The sequence below is a fragment of the Bufo gargarizans genome, chromosome 5 (assembly GCF_014858855.1).
Source record: "Bufo gargarizans isolate SCDJY-AF-19 chromosome 5, ASM1485885v1, whole genome shotgun sequence".
Classification (NCBI taxonomy): Eukaryota; Metazoa; Chordata; class Amphibia; order Anura; family Bufonidae; genus Bufo; species Bufo gargarizans.
In genome coordinates, this window is record NC_058084.1 from 488,695,771 (window position 1) to 488,713,357 (window position 17,587).

A 17,587-nucleotide genomic window follows, 5' to 3' on the forward strand; every position below is an offset into this window, starting at 1 on the left:
CCTGCATTACACAGACGACCATATCATTGAGAAATGGGATTAAAAAAAAAAAGTTTTCTTTAATAAATTCTTTAAGCCCTTATGCACATGACAAACTGCAAAATACGGATGCGGTCCGTGTACATGCGCCATTTAGTTGTAGACCCACTGACTGCAATGTGGACAAGTATGGAACATGTTCTATCTGTGAAGTGGACACACGGATGCGGAAAGCACTCAAATGAGTTCCGTGTGCTTTCTGCAAAAGATAGAATACACCCTATACTTCTCCATCGAGTGCGGACCCATTGAGGTCACAGAGTCCACAATAAAAAGAAGCATGCACAAGGGCTGCATCCGTATTCAGCAGATCCGTGGTCTACGTACCGCAAAACTGACACGATCGAGTGCATGAGGCCTTAAAGGGGTATTTCCATCGCTAGGATATGCTCCCATTGTCTGATAGGTGCAGGACCCGCACCTATACCAAGAACGGAGAGGGGAAGGTGGTGGCAAGAGGTTTTCCTGGGTCTGGCCACCACCAAGCGCTCTCCCAGTAGTGATGAATGGGAGCGCGCCGCGCTTGCGCGGCCACCGCTCCCATTTATTTCTATCGGGCGACGAAAATTAACCGAGCCAGAGCTTAGCTATTTTCAGCGGCCCCATAGAAATAAATAGAGGCTGTCTGAAAATGTGCCGTGCACCCTCCATAACTTTCAGGGCTCTGTTCTCAGTGTAGGTGCGGGTCCACGAGGTGGGACCTGCATATCTTAGCGCTATGCCTCCATTGTCTGAGACTGGAAAGCTACAGTAGTTTTTCCAGTGTGCTCTTTGATACAGTAAACTGGAAAAACAAGGGTTACCAGCAGGGGGCAGTACATGCTTGACTTTTCTTTACCGTATCAGGGAATGATCTTACCTCGTCATACAGGGTTTCAGAGGCAGGGCTGGAGAGTACAGTTATCAGGACTTTCATACACGGCAGGCTGATGTCTGCGCAGTACTGCTGGCCCATACCGATCATGGACTGTACGCAGCACAGGAGCTGCTCCGAGTACAGCACCTGTCAATTAAAACACACAGAAGAAGCATTGTTAGGAAGGGGAGATGAGAAATATAGATATTGTAACCCATCAGTGAGCTCAGCTCAATTAAGGAATAAATGATACTTCTCCGTCGCCACATACCTTGCATACCGCCAAAGATGGACGCTTGAGATTAGACCGCAGCGCCACACATTTACCTCTCCTAAGACGAGATGCGATATGCATCCACGGTACAGAAAACATTGTGGCATAAAGTTACATTACGCAGTTTACCATAGGAGCCAGGGAACGGGGGAGTCGCTCATCTAAAAGGGGCCTTAGACCCATGTGATGCTAGCACACAAGCCCACCCTAACAATTGTGGTGGGATCATCCGACAATCTAACGCCTGGTGGTTGTCAGACGCTGGTTGAGGTTGGATGTCAGGAGAAATAGATTGGATTGATTTATTTTATCATAGCACGTCACTGTTACAGTAGGTCTATAACAAGGGGTGCACAACCTTTTTTGGTCTGGGGGCCACAAGGTCACATCGCTCTATGGGCTCACGCACACGAAAGTATTTTGCGTTCAGTATACTGGCCGTTTTTTTTTGTTCATTTCAATGGTTCAGCAAAAAACAAAAAACTGAAGTGTCTCCGTGTGCATTCCGTTTCAGTATTTCCGTACCGTGAAAAGATAGAACATGTCCTATTCTTGTCCGCGAATCACGGTGCTTGGCTCCATTCAAGTCAATGGGTCCGCAAAAAAAAACGGAACACATACGGAAATGCATCAGTATGTCTTCCGTATCCGTTCCGTTTTTGCTGAACCATCTATTGAAAATGTTATGCCCAGCCCAATTTTTTCTATGTAATTACTGTATACTGTATGTGGCATACGGAAAAAAGGAACGGAAAAACGGACCGGAAACACAAAACAGAACAATGGATCTGTAAAAAACGGACCGCAAAAAACTGAAAAAGCCATACGGTCCTGTGCATGAGCCCTATTTCAAAGGGGCTGCAGAAAAAATGTTGATCGGCGCTCGTTTGCCTCAGCCTTTTTATACAGGCCGATGCAAAGTGAATGGGGAGGAATGATCACTACTGGGTTGTTCTTGCCTCATTCAGTTCTATTGATTATCGGCAGCAATGATTACACTGGATTCTGATGAAAGATGCAGATCAGCAGTAATTGCTCCTTTATCGTCTGACCGGCGGCATGACCGTACCGGACCGTTATCAGGAATGAATCCACAGGATCGACGGGTCAAACAGAGGAAGTGGCGCAGCTGCTCCCTCCACTCACTGCATTGAACACTATGGGGATCGTTTAGGATGCTGAAATATGCCTATACTAGCTGCTACGCCGCAATCTGAGACTTCTCACCGCTTACGCCAGGTACCATTTTCTACGCCTGTTTCAAGCGTAGAAAAAGGTCTAACTATAAGTCAGCTAGGAAGCCATCTTACATTTACAACTATATAAATCAATTCATGGCACTCAAGAATTGCAGAATGAAATTGGAATATTTATTTGAGCCACCAATAGTTATCAGTTTAATTTGGGCCAACGTTTCGGTCCTCCCGGACCTTGTTCACGGCCTCTTTACAACTGGCGGAGGATCTGCCGAAGTTATGAAGACTCTGGCGCCTCTACATAATTCGGTGGAACCACCGCCAGCTTAGGGGTTTAATAAGACCGGCGTCTAAAACACCGGTCTTAATAAATTACCCCCTCTGTACCTATCTGCGGAGAAAGAAGAAGTGGTAATAAAAATAGCTTCTATCTTCTGTGCAGGCGCAGGACCTTTCATACGGCGCTGTGCGGCGCTTGCAGATCACACGATCAGATGCGTTTCCAGCAGCACAGGGGTTGTAAACCATTGCTCTGCGGGCAGCGGGTTGTGCGCCCCTGGTTTATAAGTAGTTTTAAAAAACATATCTACAAGACTTTCAAGTTAGTCAACCATATCCTGTGCTCCACCTGAGGTCAACATCCATGCCGAAAAATAAAATAAAAAAGACATGTAGATATATTATGGATAGTACATGGATTAACTCCCTTGCGTCTTCCTCTGCGCATCGAGTCAGCACAAGACTTTTCCATTCACTGCTTCAAGCAGAATTTTAGAATTGCGCTCCTGCACATTTATACCTTTCTGTCCCCTGCTGTCAGCCCCAGGGATGTCCCCCCCAGAGGATGTGCCCCTTTCTGCCTCTATTAGGACAGATCGGCTGTCCTGGCAAATCCAGGCCCCTGGTGAGGCATGTGGTGCCCCCTAAAAACAGCGAGGTATCTGACCAGCGAGACTATCGTCAGAATGCTGATACTTGCACGTGTTTTATGTAAGAGTCTCCTGGTGAGAACCATATTACATTGCAGTCCTATGCCCCCGCACCCACCACCCAATTATTTATTTAATTGCCATTCACGCAGAGACGATCACAGCTCGCACCACTTGGCCCGGCCAGTAGGTTAACAGACACGAGACGCCGTGTAGATTAGCTGGCGGCTGTGAAGCTGCGGCAAGGTCTCCTTTACCTATGTTCTCCAGTTACATAGGTTTAGGGTATAGAGTCGCGGATGCTCACGTTACACCCGTGCAGCTGCCGCTTCCCTGTGGCTTGTGTGATCACGGCATAGCAAACGCATTAACAAGGACTGCTGTAATCTCGCTCACATTACCGAACAGAAAACCGCCCTAAAAAATACAACTAAATGAAACTAATAACGTAGAAAATCAAAATGATGATGCCGAACCATAAAAATCCCCTTAAGGGCTCATTCAGACGGCCGTATGAAGGAGTCCGCATCCGTTCCGGAACTTTGCAGAACGGGCGTGGACCCATTCATTTCAATGGGGCAATAAAAGATGCGGACAGCACACCATGGTTCCACGGAAAGGATAGAGCATGTCCTATTCTTGTCCGCAATTGCATGAATAGGCATTTTCTATTATGGTTGCGGCCATGTGTGGTCAGCAAATTGCGGAATGCACACGGCCGGTATCCATGTTTTGTGGATCCGCAACACACTACGGCCGTCTGAATGAGCTCTGAAGGTAAGTCTAAGACTTGCCCTCTTCTGTAAAGTTGGTAAAAATTGCATTGACAATAATACAGTAAAACTGTATTCCAACACCAACCAGATGTAAAGTGATGTCATATAGCCACCCTACCTCGCACAGTGACATCACTACTGGCCATAGCTTGCCACCCTACAGTGACATCACTACTGGCCATAGCTTGCCACCCTACAGTGACATCACTACTGGCCATAGCTTGCCACCCTACAGTGACATCACTACTGGCCATAGCTTGCCACCCTACAGTGACATCACTACTGGCCATAGCTTGCCACCCTACAGTGACATCACTACTGGCCATAGCTTGCCACCCTACAGTGACATCACTACTGGCTATAGCTTGCCACCCTACAGTGACATCACTACTGGCCATAGCTTGCCACCCTACAGTGACATCACTACTGGCCATAGCTTGCCACCCTACAGTGACATCACTACTGGCCATAGCTTGCCACCCTACAGTGACATCACTACTGGCTATAGCTTGCCACCCTACAGTGACATCACTACTGGCTATAGCTTGCCACCCTACAGTGACATCACTACTGGCCATAGCTTGCCACCCTACAGTGACATCACTACTGGCCATAGCTTGCCACCCTACAGTGACATCACTACTGGCCATAGCTTGCCACCCTACCTTGCACAGTGACATCACTACCAGCCAGAACTTGCCACTCTACCTTGTACATTGACGTCCCTATTGGCCATAACTTGCCAGCCTACTTTGCACAATGATGTGACTATCAGCCATAATCTTTCATAATCGCTTGCGCTGTGACATACCTGTGGTACTCATGAAGAATCGGAGTTAGCACCGGATAAAGGTTACCAGCCAGAGCGGCTGTGACTGCCACTACAGCTGCCAGAAGGGCTGCCACCCAGGTTTCTACAAATAAATCTACCTGGGAATGCATTAATACATCAGTTGCTCCAAAGTAACTGCCATCTAGGGAGGTTTGCAGCACCAAAGCTAGCTCATTCCTATAGTCCTGTTTGGCATATCTGTCTAGGTAGGCGTTTAGAAGATAGGAACAGGGATTTCAGTTCACGGCACTACCTCCAAGATGCAGTCAGGGTACGGTGTAGATGCTAAAAGTGCTTTTATTAGTTAATTTGCAATGCATTTTGGGACTGGAACAGGCCCTTCTGGAGGCATTAACACAGCTGACAATGGGTCTGATCCAGACCCGAAATGCGTTGCAATTTAACTGTTGTGCCCTCAGTGCAACGTGCTCAGGTGAGTGGTGTACTAGCCAGTCTTCTTCTCCTAATTAACATAGCTAAAGAAGGGTCCTTTCTGGACCCGAAATGCGCTGCAAACTAATAAAAGCACTTTTTGCATCCACGCTGAACCCTGAGTGCATCTTGGAGGCCATGAACTGAAGTCCTCGTTCTTCTCTTCTGAACTCCTGCATCTATCCAGTATCCGGCCTGGTAGGGATCGTGACCAGCACCTTCTTACAAGCCCTCAGTGAAACACGCTGAGGTGAGCGGCCTACTAGCCAGTCTTCTCCTCCTAATCCTGTGGTCCTTCCCATGGGCGCTCCCTCTCGATTTTTAGATATCTGTCCAGGTAAGTAGTTCTAAAGATACAGGAAGAGGTATCATTGCACAGATGGGCAGATCTGCCATTCAGTAATCAGAAAAGTGGGCTCCATGAGAACTATAATGGCGTCCAGTCCCATGATCCCATGAACATCCCAAATGCAAAAAAGAAAGATTTAAGATTTGACAGATCTGAATCCGTCTATAAAGAATTTTTGCGTAACCATTCAGGCTGTCGAGGGTCTGCAAATTTGTATTAAGATCTTTGCACTCTCCCATCTTCCAGGTGTGTGATTCGGGGCCATACACCTGGGAAGCCTCCACTCTATGGGCCTCTTATGCAGCTCCTCAGATCACAGCACCCGGTGTCTCCGATGACATGGGGTGCTGACACGACATCATTTCTTACTCCTAATTTCGTTTCCCTGACATGACTGGGTTAGTTCATGCTGCCAGCCCGGATTAAGCTTCATGTATGGACAGTCTATCAACAGCACCATATTGAAAGTGCTTCCCGTATTGAGCTTCGGCGTGGGGCGTCTGCTTTCTTCATAGCAATAGAATGTATACGCAAAAATACGCCGTTCATTATCCTCCAATACATCAACACGTCGGAGATTGCTACCATTACCACTGGCCGGTAAACAATAGCACGCATTGAGATGTCCTCTGTAAGGATTCTTATTGTGGCTTCTCGCAAGGATTTGGTTCCATAAGTAAAAAGGTCTTTTAGATTTTGAATATATGGAAGGCTTCCTGCTGCTGCTGGGGTTGTTCCTTAGGGTATATGGGCCTCACAGAAGGACTCCCCTCTATAAACCAGAGCAGAGAGCTCCTAACAATCAGTGGTTCCATTATTTTCATGTAATATTACATCAGTGCTCCCCCCACCTGTGCTTCTCCAGCGGTTGCGAATGTTGGGAGTTGTAGTTTCCTAACAGCTGGTAGACCACAGGTTGGAGGCCGCTGTAGTAAATATTTAAGCAATGGCAACACCCCTCACAAAATCAGGTGTTTGCCGGGGGTCGCTGTAACTTGACACACAAAGGGAGATTTATCAAGACTGGCGGTCTTGGCATCCCCTGTGCCGCCGGACGATGAGGCTCACGTCTCATAAGGCGCATCCTCCTGCAGTCCGTGCGCCTGAACAGAAATCTATGACCCCTCACAGCGGACGTCGATTTCGGACAGAAAACTGAAACTACCAGTAAATGGAGATGAATTTGTCAGGACGGCTGGCTACTCCCCCGCCTTCGCCATGCTCCCTTTTAGGGAAAGTGGCGAGGGTGATGTAAATTTAATTAAAAAAATTAAAATCACAAACACATAGTTTGCGACTTTTGAACGACACTTTTCAGGCACAAGGGAGATGATAAATCTCAGGCACAAGGGAGATGGTTGTCTCACTTCAGCACTTACTAATGTATTGTGACTGTCCATATTGCCTTCTTTGCTGTCTGGATTCATTTTCCCATTACATGTATACACGGCTCATTTCTGGAGATTACGACCACCTTGCAGCGGTGGTCATGTTTGCACACTATAGGAAAAAGTTCTGGCCTATGCATTTCTTTCTATAGTGTGCAAGTAAAAACCAGCGCTACTGGATGGCAGGGTGGTCGTCACCTCTGGAAACGAGCAGTGAATAATGTGATGGAAAAATTAATCCAGCCAGCAAAGGAGGCAATATGGACAATCACAATACATTAGTAGGTGGCTTGTATTAGCTTTCTCTACATCATAAAATGCCATTTGCTGAAGTGAGACGCACCACTTAAAAGCAGTCAGCATTAAAGGAGTTCTGCAGTTTGCTTAAACTGATGATCTATCCTCTGATCGACGGGGGTCCGACACCTGGGACCCCCTGCCGATCAGCTGTTTGAGAAGGCAGAGGATAGATCATCAGTTTAAACAAACTGCAAAACCCCTTTAAGTATAATGCCAGCTTTAAATATACACTGCCAATTGAATTCTGCATGGCGAAAATCTTCATTTCCATTGCGCTCGTTTTTAAAAATCATCCTCACTGCGCAGGGGAAGATCATTTTTATTTATTTTTTTCTAAAAAAAACTCATGCCTCCCTACGTGGCCGCCGAGGCGACGCTATCAGTTTCTTACCTTTTCAGAGCCCTGGCAGATCTCAGCCTTGGAAATGACGTCAGCTATACGATGCAAATGCGGCCTCAGCACCTCGCAGGAACTTCCCCGGATAAACGCTGCTAAAACCGTGAGGTGCGAAGATATGGGGGACTTCTCGAGAGCCGGCAAAATCAGCTTGAGGAAGACCTCGGGATTGACGAAGGTGCCGATTAATTCGGCAGATTTTATACTCTAAAAAACAAGAAGTTACAGAAAGGTGTCAGAGTCAGTTCTGCAAGAAAATAACTCAAATTGTGAAAAACATCCTATTGTTATGCTGGTCGTGTACGAGGATTTCAAGCGGGCAATGCAAGGGTCAATTCTACTGCTGAAAATCTAGGTCATGTGTGTATTGGCACAACTGGGAGTCGAAATAATGTCACACGTCTATGTCAACAGTACGGAGAACAGGCAGGCTGTGTCTGCTCAAAGGGACAGGAATCCGTTATTTACATGTACGCAGTCCAAAAGTCAGGGTCTGCGGCAACAAGGGACTGTGCACTGGGGGGGGGGATAGCCTGCTGGGTAGTCTCGTCTCAGTGCTTCTGCTGCATTACATTCTGGTTTTCCTACATCAGACAGTAGCACGGTCCCTGAAATTCCCAGAATGCAACATAACGCAGGCACTGAACCAGCAGAGGGGGCACTGGAAGTAAGAGCTCCGAAATAAGAGGCGGTAAACAACGTCTCGAGTGCGACCTAACGAATGACCGCTCTGGGATATCCAAATGGAATACCATGATGGTACAATATTAGGTGGAGAGGCGGGTGCCAAGAGGTTGGCACTCTGAAGCAATGCCACCCTGTTCTTTCCAGTATTTCACAAAGTTCACATTGGTAACTAGTGCACCGTTTCCAAAAGGTACCCCTGTAAACCCACTCAGAATACATATACAGACCCCCTCTTGTTCATATATTTTGGGTTGGAATACCCCTTTAATTCTTATGGAGAAAAAAATAAAAAGCCTGAGGCACCGCTCCTCACAGGCAAAAAGGAAACACGTAAATTGGACACCCCCCACCTAACTAGACGACTCATATACCCAACCACAGGCGGGCATCAGTCACAGCATTTGGGGTAATGTATAACGCCAAGTTACTTCAATGGAGGGTGATCAAACTAATAGTGTCTATTTGTCTGGTGGGGGGGTGTCCTCAGCAGGAGTACGACTGTCTATAAGATGCTACGAAAAAGTTAAACCAGTAGATCAGAATATCACTCCAACGATCGGCAACCTTCGGCAGCTGTTAAACTATAACTCCCAGCATGCACGCTTACCCGACTGTTTTTGTAACTCCCATAGAAGTGAAAGGAGGATTCTGGGAGTCGTCATTTCAGAAACACTGGAGTGCAGCAGGTTGCTGATCCATGGCATACTGTGACTGGCATTCAACTGAAAAGGACATTTCCAAATGTCATTTCAAGTTGGATGCCTGGTAAAGCATACAGTCACTACATGGTGGGAGCTCTTAGCCCCAACTACTCCAATCCTTTATGGATAGGTTATAGATCCCTTTGCTTAAAGGGATTGTGCCAAGTTTAGTAGTCGTCTCTTATGCACATGATAGGCGATAACCTACTGATCACTGAGGGTCTGACTGTTGAGACCCCTGCCCCTCTCGAGAATGGGGGTCCCATTCCCTCAATCTGATGGCGCAGCAGACTGAACATGTGCCCTGCAGCAGTATTGATTCTCTATGGGACCCCTGGTAATGGCTGGCAGTCCTGCAGAGAAAGAATAGAGTGGCAGGCCATATGCTCGACCTGCCGCTTCATCAGATCGCAGGAACGGACCCGTTCTTGGGGTCGGGAGGGGATCCCAGCGGTTGGACACCCAGCGTACAGCGAGTTGTCTCCCATCTTCTGGATAGGGGATACAATCTAAACTTGGCACAACCCCTTTAAAGTGAACATACATCATGGAGATTTATGTCAGATAGTCTCATGGAAGTGTGCGCCGCCTCGACATAACACTTGTCTATCAGGTTGGCTGAAGAAAAGACTTCCATAGAGGACATGGCCACCACTTCCTCCTGAGGAGTAGCTGGTAAAGACATGTACTGGGAATTCTGTCACTGGCTTCATTCAAGCTTTAAGACGCAGAAAATCTAACACCTGTGATCCTTAATGAAATCACGCCCGCCCACGTCGTGTAGGCTTCCTCCTCACCTGGAAGACTTCTCAGACAGTGACAAGCTACGCTCGGCTTTCACAACCTCAACATCATATTTCACATACAGTGTGAATAGTGTCCTGATTGATAAAGGATGTAGTGTCCTAGAATAACGTCGCCGACTGCTCTATAGTCCTCTCTCATCACATTCCTCGCTCTTCTCAGGCTATAGACACCTTTGCAATGGAAGAATTTGTTTTTACATGTTAAGTTACCCAGAATTAAAGGGCATCTGTCAGCAGTTTTGTACCTATGACACTGGCTGACCTGCTACATGTGCGCTTGGCAGCTGAAGGCATCTGTGTTGGTCCCATGTTCATATGTGTCCTCATTGCTGAAAAAAAAAAAAGAAGTTTTATTATATGCAAAAGAGAATCTAGGAGCAACAGGGGCGTGTCCATTACACCTAGAGGCTCTGCTCTCCCTGCAACTGCCGCACCCTTTTCACTTTGACAGGGCCGGGCAGTGAAAAGGTCATCACCCCTGGCAATGTCAAAGTGGAGAGGGAGCAGCAGTTACAGAGAGGGCAGAACCTCTAGGTGTAATGGTAACGCCCCCGTTGCTCCTAGAGACTCATTTGCATATATTAAAACATCATGTTTCTCAGCAATGCGGGCACATATGAACATTGGACCAACACAGATGTCTTCAGCTGCCAAGTGCAAATGTAACAGGTCAGCCAGTGTCATAGGTACAAAACTGCTGACAGATGCCCTTTAAGGAGTTGCAGGCCGCATTTGTCATGCCTCCATTTCATTTCCAGACACCACTCATATTCCCTTTGCAACCTGCGTCCAGTTTTGGACGTGTCCCTCACAGAAATACATACAATGCATTCGTAAAATCTTCAGGCCCTTTCACTTTTTACACATATTATGTTGCTCCTTGTGCTAAAATAAAAAAAAAAATCAAGTCCCCCCTCCCCCATCAATCTGCACTCAATACCCCATAATGAAAAAGTGAAAACAGAATTTTAGAAATGTTTGCAAATTTTTTAAAAAGGTAAAACTAATATTTCGCCTGGACATAAGTATTCAGACCCTTTGCTATGACACTTGGCTCCCGGATCCTCTCATTTTTCTTGATCATCACCTTTGAGATGTTTCTACACCTTGATTGGAGTCACCTGTGGTAAATTCAGTTCACTGGACATGATTTGAAAAGACACAGCCCTGTCTGTAGAAGGTCTCACAGCAGACAAGGCATATCTGAGCAAAAACCAAGCCATGAGAAGGAAAGTACTGCCTGTAGAGCTCAGAGACAGGATTGTGTTGAGACACAGACCTGTAGAATGGGACAAAAATGTTTCTGCTGCACTGAAAGTTCCCAAGAGCACAGGGGCCTCCATAGTTCTTAAAGGAAATCTGTCACCAGGATAATCGCTATTGGCCTAATAGCACTTAGTACCTTATTTCCAGATGTGCCTTTGTTCCAGCAATAGATGTTTTTTATCCTCTAAAAATCCAGTTTATTTGGTATGGAAATGAGCCAGTAAGGTGCCCAGAGGGGCGTCATTATTGCAGGAAGGAGTCCATGCTGGGAGCAGGGAAAAGGGGCAGAGTTATGGCTTGAATGTGATGTAGAAGGGGTGGACACATTGTGGCCGAAGCGGCGTGCCTGGGCTTCTTCCTGTAAGAGTGACGCCCCCCTGGGCACCTTACTGGCTCCTTTGCATACTAAATAAACTGGATTTTCAGAGGATAAAAAACGTCTATTGCTGGAACAAAGGCACATCTGGAAATAAGGCACTAAGCTCTATTAGGCCATGGCTTTACTTGAATAGCGATTATCCTGGTGACAGATTTCCTTTAAATGGAAGCAGCTTGGAACAGCCCCACCAAACTAAGTAATCGGGGGAGAAGGGCCTTGGTAACAGCTGATCAAGGACCCAATGTTCACTCCAGCCAAGCTCCAAAGATCCTGTGTGAAGATGGAAGAAACTTCCAGAAGGTCAACCATCACTACAGTGCTCCACCAATCTGGGCTTTATGGCACAGTGTCAAGAGAGAAGCTTCTCCTTAGTAAAAGAAACATGAAAGCCACCCGGAGTTTGCAAAACATCACCTGAAGGACTCTCAGACTAAGAAACAAGATAATCTGGTCTAATGAAACCAAGATTTAACTTTTTGGCCTCAATTCTAAGTGTAATGTTTGGAGGAAACCATGCACTGCTCATCACCTGCACAATACCATCCCTACAGTGAAGCATGGTGGTGATACCATGATGCTGTGGGGGTGTTTTTCAGCGGCTGGGACAGGGAGACTGGTCAGGGTTGAGGGAAAGCTGAATGGAGCAAAGTACAAGGATATTCTCAAGCAAAATCTGTTTCAGAGTTCTCTGGACGTCAGACTAGGTGGAAGGTTCACCTTCCAACAAGACAATGACCCTAAACACATAGCCAAGACAACTGTGTGAATGCCCTTGGGTAGCCCAGCCAGAGCCCTGACTTTAACCAAAGTGAACGTCTCTGGGGAGACCTGAAAATGGCTGTCCACCGACAGTCCCCAGCCAACCTGACAGAACCTGATCGGATGAAGGATGGCAGAAAAAAAAAAAAAAAAAAACCCAGGTGTGCAAGCCTTGTGACATCATAGAAAAGAAGACTAGAGGCTGTAATGGCCATCAAAGGTGCTTCAACTAAGTCCCGAGTAAAGGGTCAGAATACTTATGTCAATTAAAGATTTCAGTTGTTCCTTTTTCAAAAAATAGCAAAGATTTCAAATATTCTGTTTTCTTATTAGGGAGTATTGAGTGCAGTGTAATGGGGGGGAAAAGTAAAAGGGTCTGAAGACTTTAGAAAGGCATTTTACATATGAGATCTGTGTGTCCAGGATGCTGCTGACTTCAATAACTCATGTATCAGCACAACCTAATACATTAAGGGCTTCCTCTCACTTGTGCTGACAAGACACTCATGCTGATTTATCTCATTTCTCCTCCCCATACAGAGTTTGCGGTGAGTTTTGTCTTCACTTCTGTACACAGCCTGTGATTTACGCTCCTTCGCTCTTCGTCTCCCCATCAAGAGCCTATTGGTCTGCCCTCCCTAAAGACTTGGATGTTTTCTCCACTTATCTATCCGTACAACCTTCTCCCTCTCCCTGATGGTAATTCTAAGGGCTCATGCACACAACCGCGCCGTGTTTTGTGGATACGCAAAACACGGATGCAGCCCGTGTGCGTTACGCAATTTCCGTGGGCGTTCCGTGGGCGCCCATAATAGAAATGCTGCTGCCCGCATCTTTTGCGGCCCCAATGAATGTGGCTCAGATGCAGAACCAAACAATGTTCATGTACATGAGCTCTAACACTCAGAAAAGAGAAAGCCAACACAGCCAAGAACATTGTGCTATCAGACCTATGTCAGAAGCAGCAAGGCAGCCAGCTAGGTGAAGGACTAACACAAACTCTGCAGCAGCAAAACAGGAGGAAATGATTAACGAAGACTATTTAGAAAGTTGCTTAAGGCTACTTTCACACTAGCGTTAAAGTTTTCTGGTATTGAGTTCCGTCATAGGGGCTCAATACCGGAAAAAAAACTGAACAGAACGGAATGCTCCAAAATGCATTCCGTTTAGTTGCGTTCCCAGACCGGAGAGCCAACCGCAACATGTTGTAGTTTGCCTTCCGTTCTGGGGATGCGGAGCAAAACTGATCATGACCCCAATGTAAGTCAATGGGGACGGATCCGTTTTTTCTCCCACAATAGAAAACGGATCCGTCCCCTAGGTTGTCCAGTCCCAAAATCAAAATTATTTTTATGTGCTCCTAACACCCCTCACCTTCCATACATAAGCTCCAAATATCTGTTTTTCATGTCTGAGCTTTCCTTCCCCCCTGGAAGCCATCACATTATCCTGGCAGATCTGTTTACTTTCTCCCCTTCTTGTTTTGTTGAATACATAACTTTATTGATACACAAGCCTGGCTGCACTGCACAGTGATGAGTCACAGGCTGGCCCCACCCCCCACGCTGCTCTGTCTGTAGCAGCAACTCCATCTAGAACTCCTGTGTCTTTCTACACCCAGACAGGAATGTGCTTCTCACTCAGTGTCTAACTCCCAGCGCATGCCTCTTCACCCTGCCTACAGACCCCGCTGAAGAAGGTCGTACAGACCGAAACGTTCGGAAATTATCTGAAATGGCATTATACTTACTATATGTAAATCCCATTTTGTATGATGCAGCCTGCTGAGCTGTGTATCTAATCCCATTTTGCATGATGCAGCCTGCTGAGCTGTGTATCTAATCCCATTTTGTATGATGCAGCCTGCTGAGCTGTATATCTAATCCCATTTTGTATGATGCAGCCTGCTGAGCTGTGTATCTAATCCCATTTTGTATGATGCAGCCTGCTGAGCTGTGTATCTAATCCCATTTTGTATGATGCAGCCTGCTGAGCTGTGTATCTAATCCCATTTTGTATGATGCAGCCTGCTGAGCTGTGTATCTAATCCCATTTTGTATGATGCAGCCTGCTGAGCTGTGTATCTAATCCCATTTTGCATGATGCAGCCTGCTGAGCTGTGTATCTAATCCCGTTTTGCATGATGCAGCCTGCTGAGCTGTGTATCTAATCCCGTTTGGTATGATGCAGCCTGCTGAGCTGTGTATCTAATCCCGTTTGGCATGATGCAGCCTGCTGAGCTGTGTATCTAATCCCGTTTGGCATGATGCAGCCTGCTGAGCTGTGTATCTAATCCAGTTTGGTATGATGCAGCCTGCTGAGCTGTGTATCTAATCCCGTTTTGCATGATGCAGCCTGCTGAGCTGTGTATCTAATCCCGTTTTGCATGATGCAGCCTGCTGAGCTGTGTATCTAATCCCGTTTTGCATGATGCAGCCTGCTGAGCTGTGTATCTAATCCCATTTTGCATGATGCAGCCTGCTGAGCTGTGTATCTAATCCCATTTTGCATGATGCAGCCTGCTGAGCTGTGTATCTAATCCCATTTTGTATGATGCAGCCTGCTGAGCTGTGTATCTAATCCCATTTTGTATGATGCAGCCTGCTGAGCTGTGTATCTAATCCCATTTTGTATGATGCAGCCTGCTGAGCTGTGTATCTAATCCCATTTTGTATGATGCAGCCTGCTGAGCTGTGTATCTAATCCCATTTTGTATGATGCAGCCTGCTGAGCTGTGTATCTAATCCCATTTTGTATGATGCAGCCTGCTGAGCTGTGTATCTAATCCCATTTTGTATGATGCAGCCTGCTGAGCTGTGTATCTAATCCCGTTTTGCATGATGCAGCCTGCTGAGCTGTGTATCTAATCCCGTTTTGCATGATGCAGCCTGCTGAGCTGTGTATCTAATCCCGTTTGGTATGATGCAGCCTGCTGAGCTGTGTATCTAATCCCGTTTGGTATGATGCAGCCTGCTGAGCTGTGTATCTAATCCCGTTTTGTATGATGCAGCCTGCTGAGCTGTGTATCTAATCCCGTTTTGCATGATGCAGCCTGCTGAGCTGTGTATCTAATCCCGTTTTGCATGATGCAGCCTGCTGAGCTGTGTATCTAATCCCATTTTGCATGATGCAGCCTGCTGAGCTGTGTATCTAATCCCATTTTGTATGATGCAGCCTGCTGAGCTGTGTATCTAATCCCATTTTGTATGATGCAGCCTGCTGAGCTGTGTATCTAATCCCATTTTGTATGATGCAGCCTGCTGAGCTGTGTATCTAATCCCATTTTGTATGATGCAGCCTGCTGAGCTGTGTATCTAATCCCATTTTGTATGATGCAGCCTGCTGAGCTGTGTATCTAATCCCATTTTGTATGATGCAGCCTGCTGAGCTGTGTATCTAATCCCATTTTGTATGATGCAGCCTGCTGAGCTGTGTATCTAATCCCATTTTGTATGATGCAGCCTGCTGAGCTGTGTATCTAAATCCTCATGCACACTACCGTATCCATTTTGCGGTCTGCGAGACGCAGATCCGCTAAATAAGGATACTGTCAGTGTGCGACCCACATTTTTTTGCAGTCCCATTGATTTCTATGAATTTCGGGTCTGCATTATGAGGACCAGAATAGGACATGTTTTTATTTTTTTGCAGAACTGACATACGGATGCGGAAAACACATGGACTTCATCAGCCTGCTTTCCACATCCATATATCAGTACAGCAAAAGATAGAACATGTCTTATTCTGGTCCTCATAATGCAGATCTAAAACTCATAGAACTCAATGGCTCTGGAAAAAAATGCACATCTCACACAGGCAGTATCCTTATTTAGCAGATGTGCTACTTGAAGAAAGCAGAACGGACACGGTCCTGTGCATGAGGCCTAATTTTATCTTTTTTGGTCCTGACTGCTGAAGGGTTTATCTAGGGCCAACATGTGGGATGCATGCGAGATAAGACCATGATCAGCCCGGGAAACATGTCCACGTGTCACCACATCTCCCAGGCCAACCGCACTCTCCTGACCGAACTGATGATATGACAGTAATGTATGATACAGCCAGTCTCTTATCTGGTCGGGGAGCCGAGGTTGGCCTGGAAATTGTGGCTGACACATGGACTGAGACATGGATTCCTGGGCCGATCACAGTAGCTTGCATGATCCCCATCACTCATACTGAGTTGCCATAACAGTGACATTCACAATGCCCCGAGTGACATTCAGTGTGCCATCCACAGTGCCCCCATGTGCCATCCACAGTGCCCCAGTCACATCCAGTGCCCCCATGTGCCATCAATAGTGCTCCGATTGCCATCCATAGTGCCCCCATGTGCCATCCACAGTGCCCCAGTGTCATCCAGTGCCCCCATGTGCCATAAACCGTGCTCCCATTGCCATCCACAGTGCCCCCCAATGTGCCAGTCAGTGCCCCCAGTGAGATCCACAACATAGCGATCAGCCACTGTGGATGATCGCTATGCTGTCACTCCTGCACAGCGCTTACATTGCGCAGGAGTCAGTACAGGCTTTACATAGAAGCCTGTACACTGCAGAGAGCGGCCGGCAATCCTGCGCATGCGCACTAGAATTCTGCATAGTGCGCTTGCGTTGTGAGTGAGGACAGCCGGCCAGAGCTTTCTTTTGCAGAAGGCGGTGACGTCATTCATGACGATCCGTCTCCTGCTTAAGAAAGGAAGCGAAGACAGGAAGAGAAGAAGACGGACTCACCGGAAGACCAGAAAGCCCGACAGGAGCAGTCACGTGGGTGGTGGAACTTGGAAAGGGATGCGCTGTGGAAGGTAAGTACCAGACCAACATTCTTCCCTTCACAGGTTAGTATTATGCCCCAATTTTAGGTTTAGCCCGGAAAACCCCTTTAATGACAGATCAGTCTCGGCAATGTTAAAGATAATACAACCGGATCCAGTTCATAACGGACGCAGATGATTGTATTATCAGTAACGGAAGCGTTTTTCCTGAACCCTGCCGAATCCAGCAAAAATGCTAGTGTGAAAGTAGCCAAGTCTTGCATTTAGGAAACACATGAACACTTTTAGTATTATAGCTGTTGGTGGGGTGGCAATCTGATATGCACAGGGTTGCAGAAGAGAGGTGCAATTACCAAAGATTACACACAATTTGAAACTGCCTGCAAACTGCTACAAATTCCTGTAAACTGCTATCTGTTGTGTGGGATTCCGCTACTTATCGTACTAATA

The 17,587-nt window shown here is 46.6% G+C and overlaps 1 protein-coding gene across 1 annotated transcript in view; it reads right to left on the reverse strand.

The window, feature by feature from the left end:
- DNAAF5 (dynein axonemal assembly factor 5) overlaps positions 1-17,587 on the reverse strand; it is a 51,833-nt gene that overhangs the window by 16,639 nt on the left and 17,607 nt on the right. Inside the window, exons 6-7 of the mRNA XM_044293699.1 lie at positions 7,763-7,975; positions 899-1,042 (exon numbers count right to left, since the gene is read on the reverse strand). Coding sequence (XP_044149634.1) covers positions 899-1,042; positions 7,763-7,975 — 357 coding nt within the window. The remainder of the gene's footprint in view (positions 1-898; positions 1,043-7,762; positions 7,976-17,587) is intronic.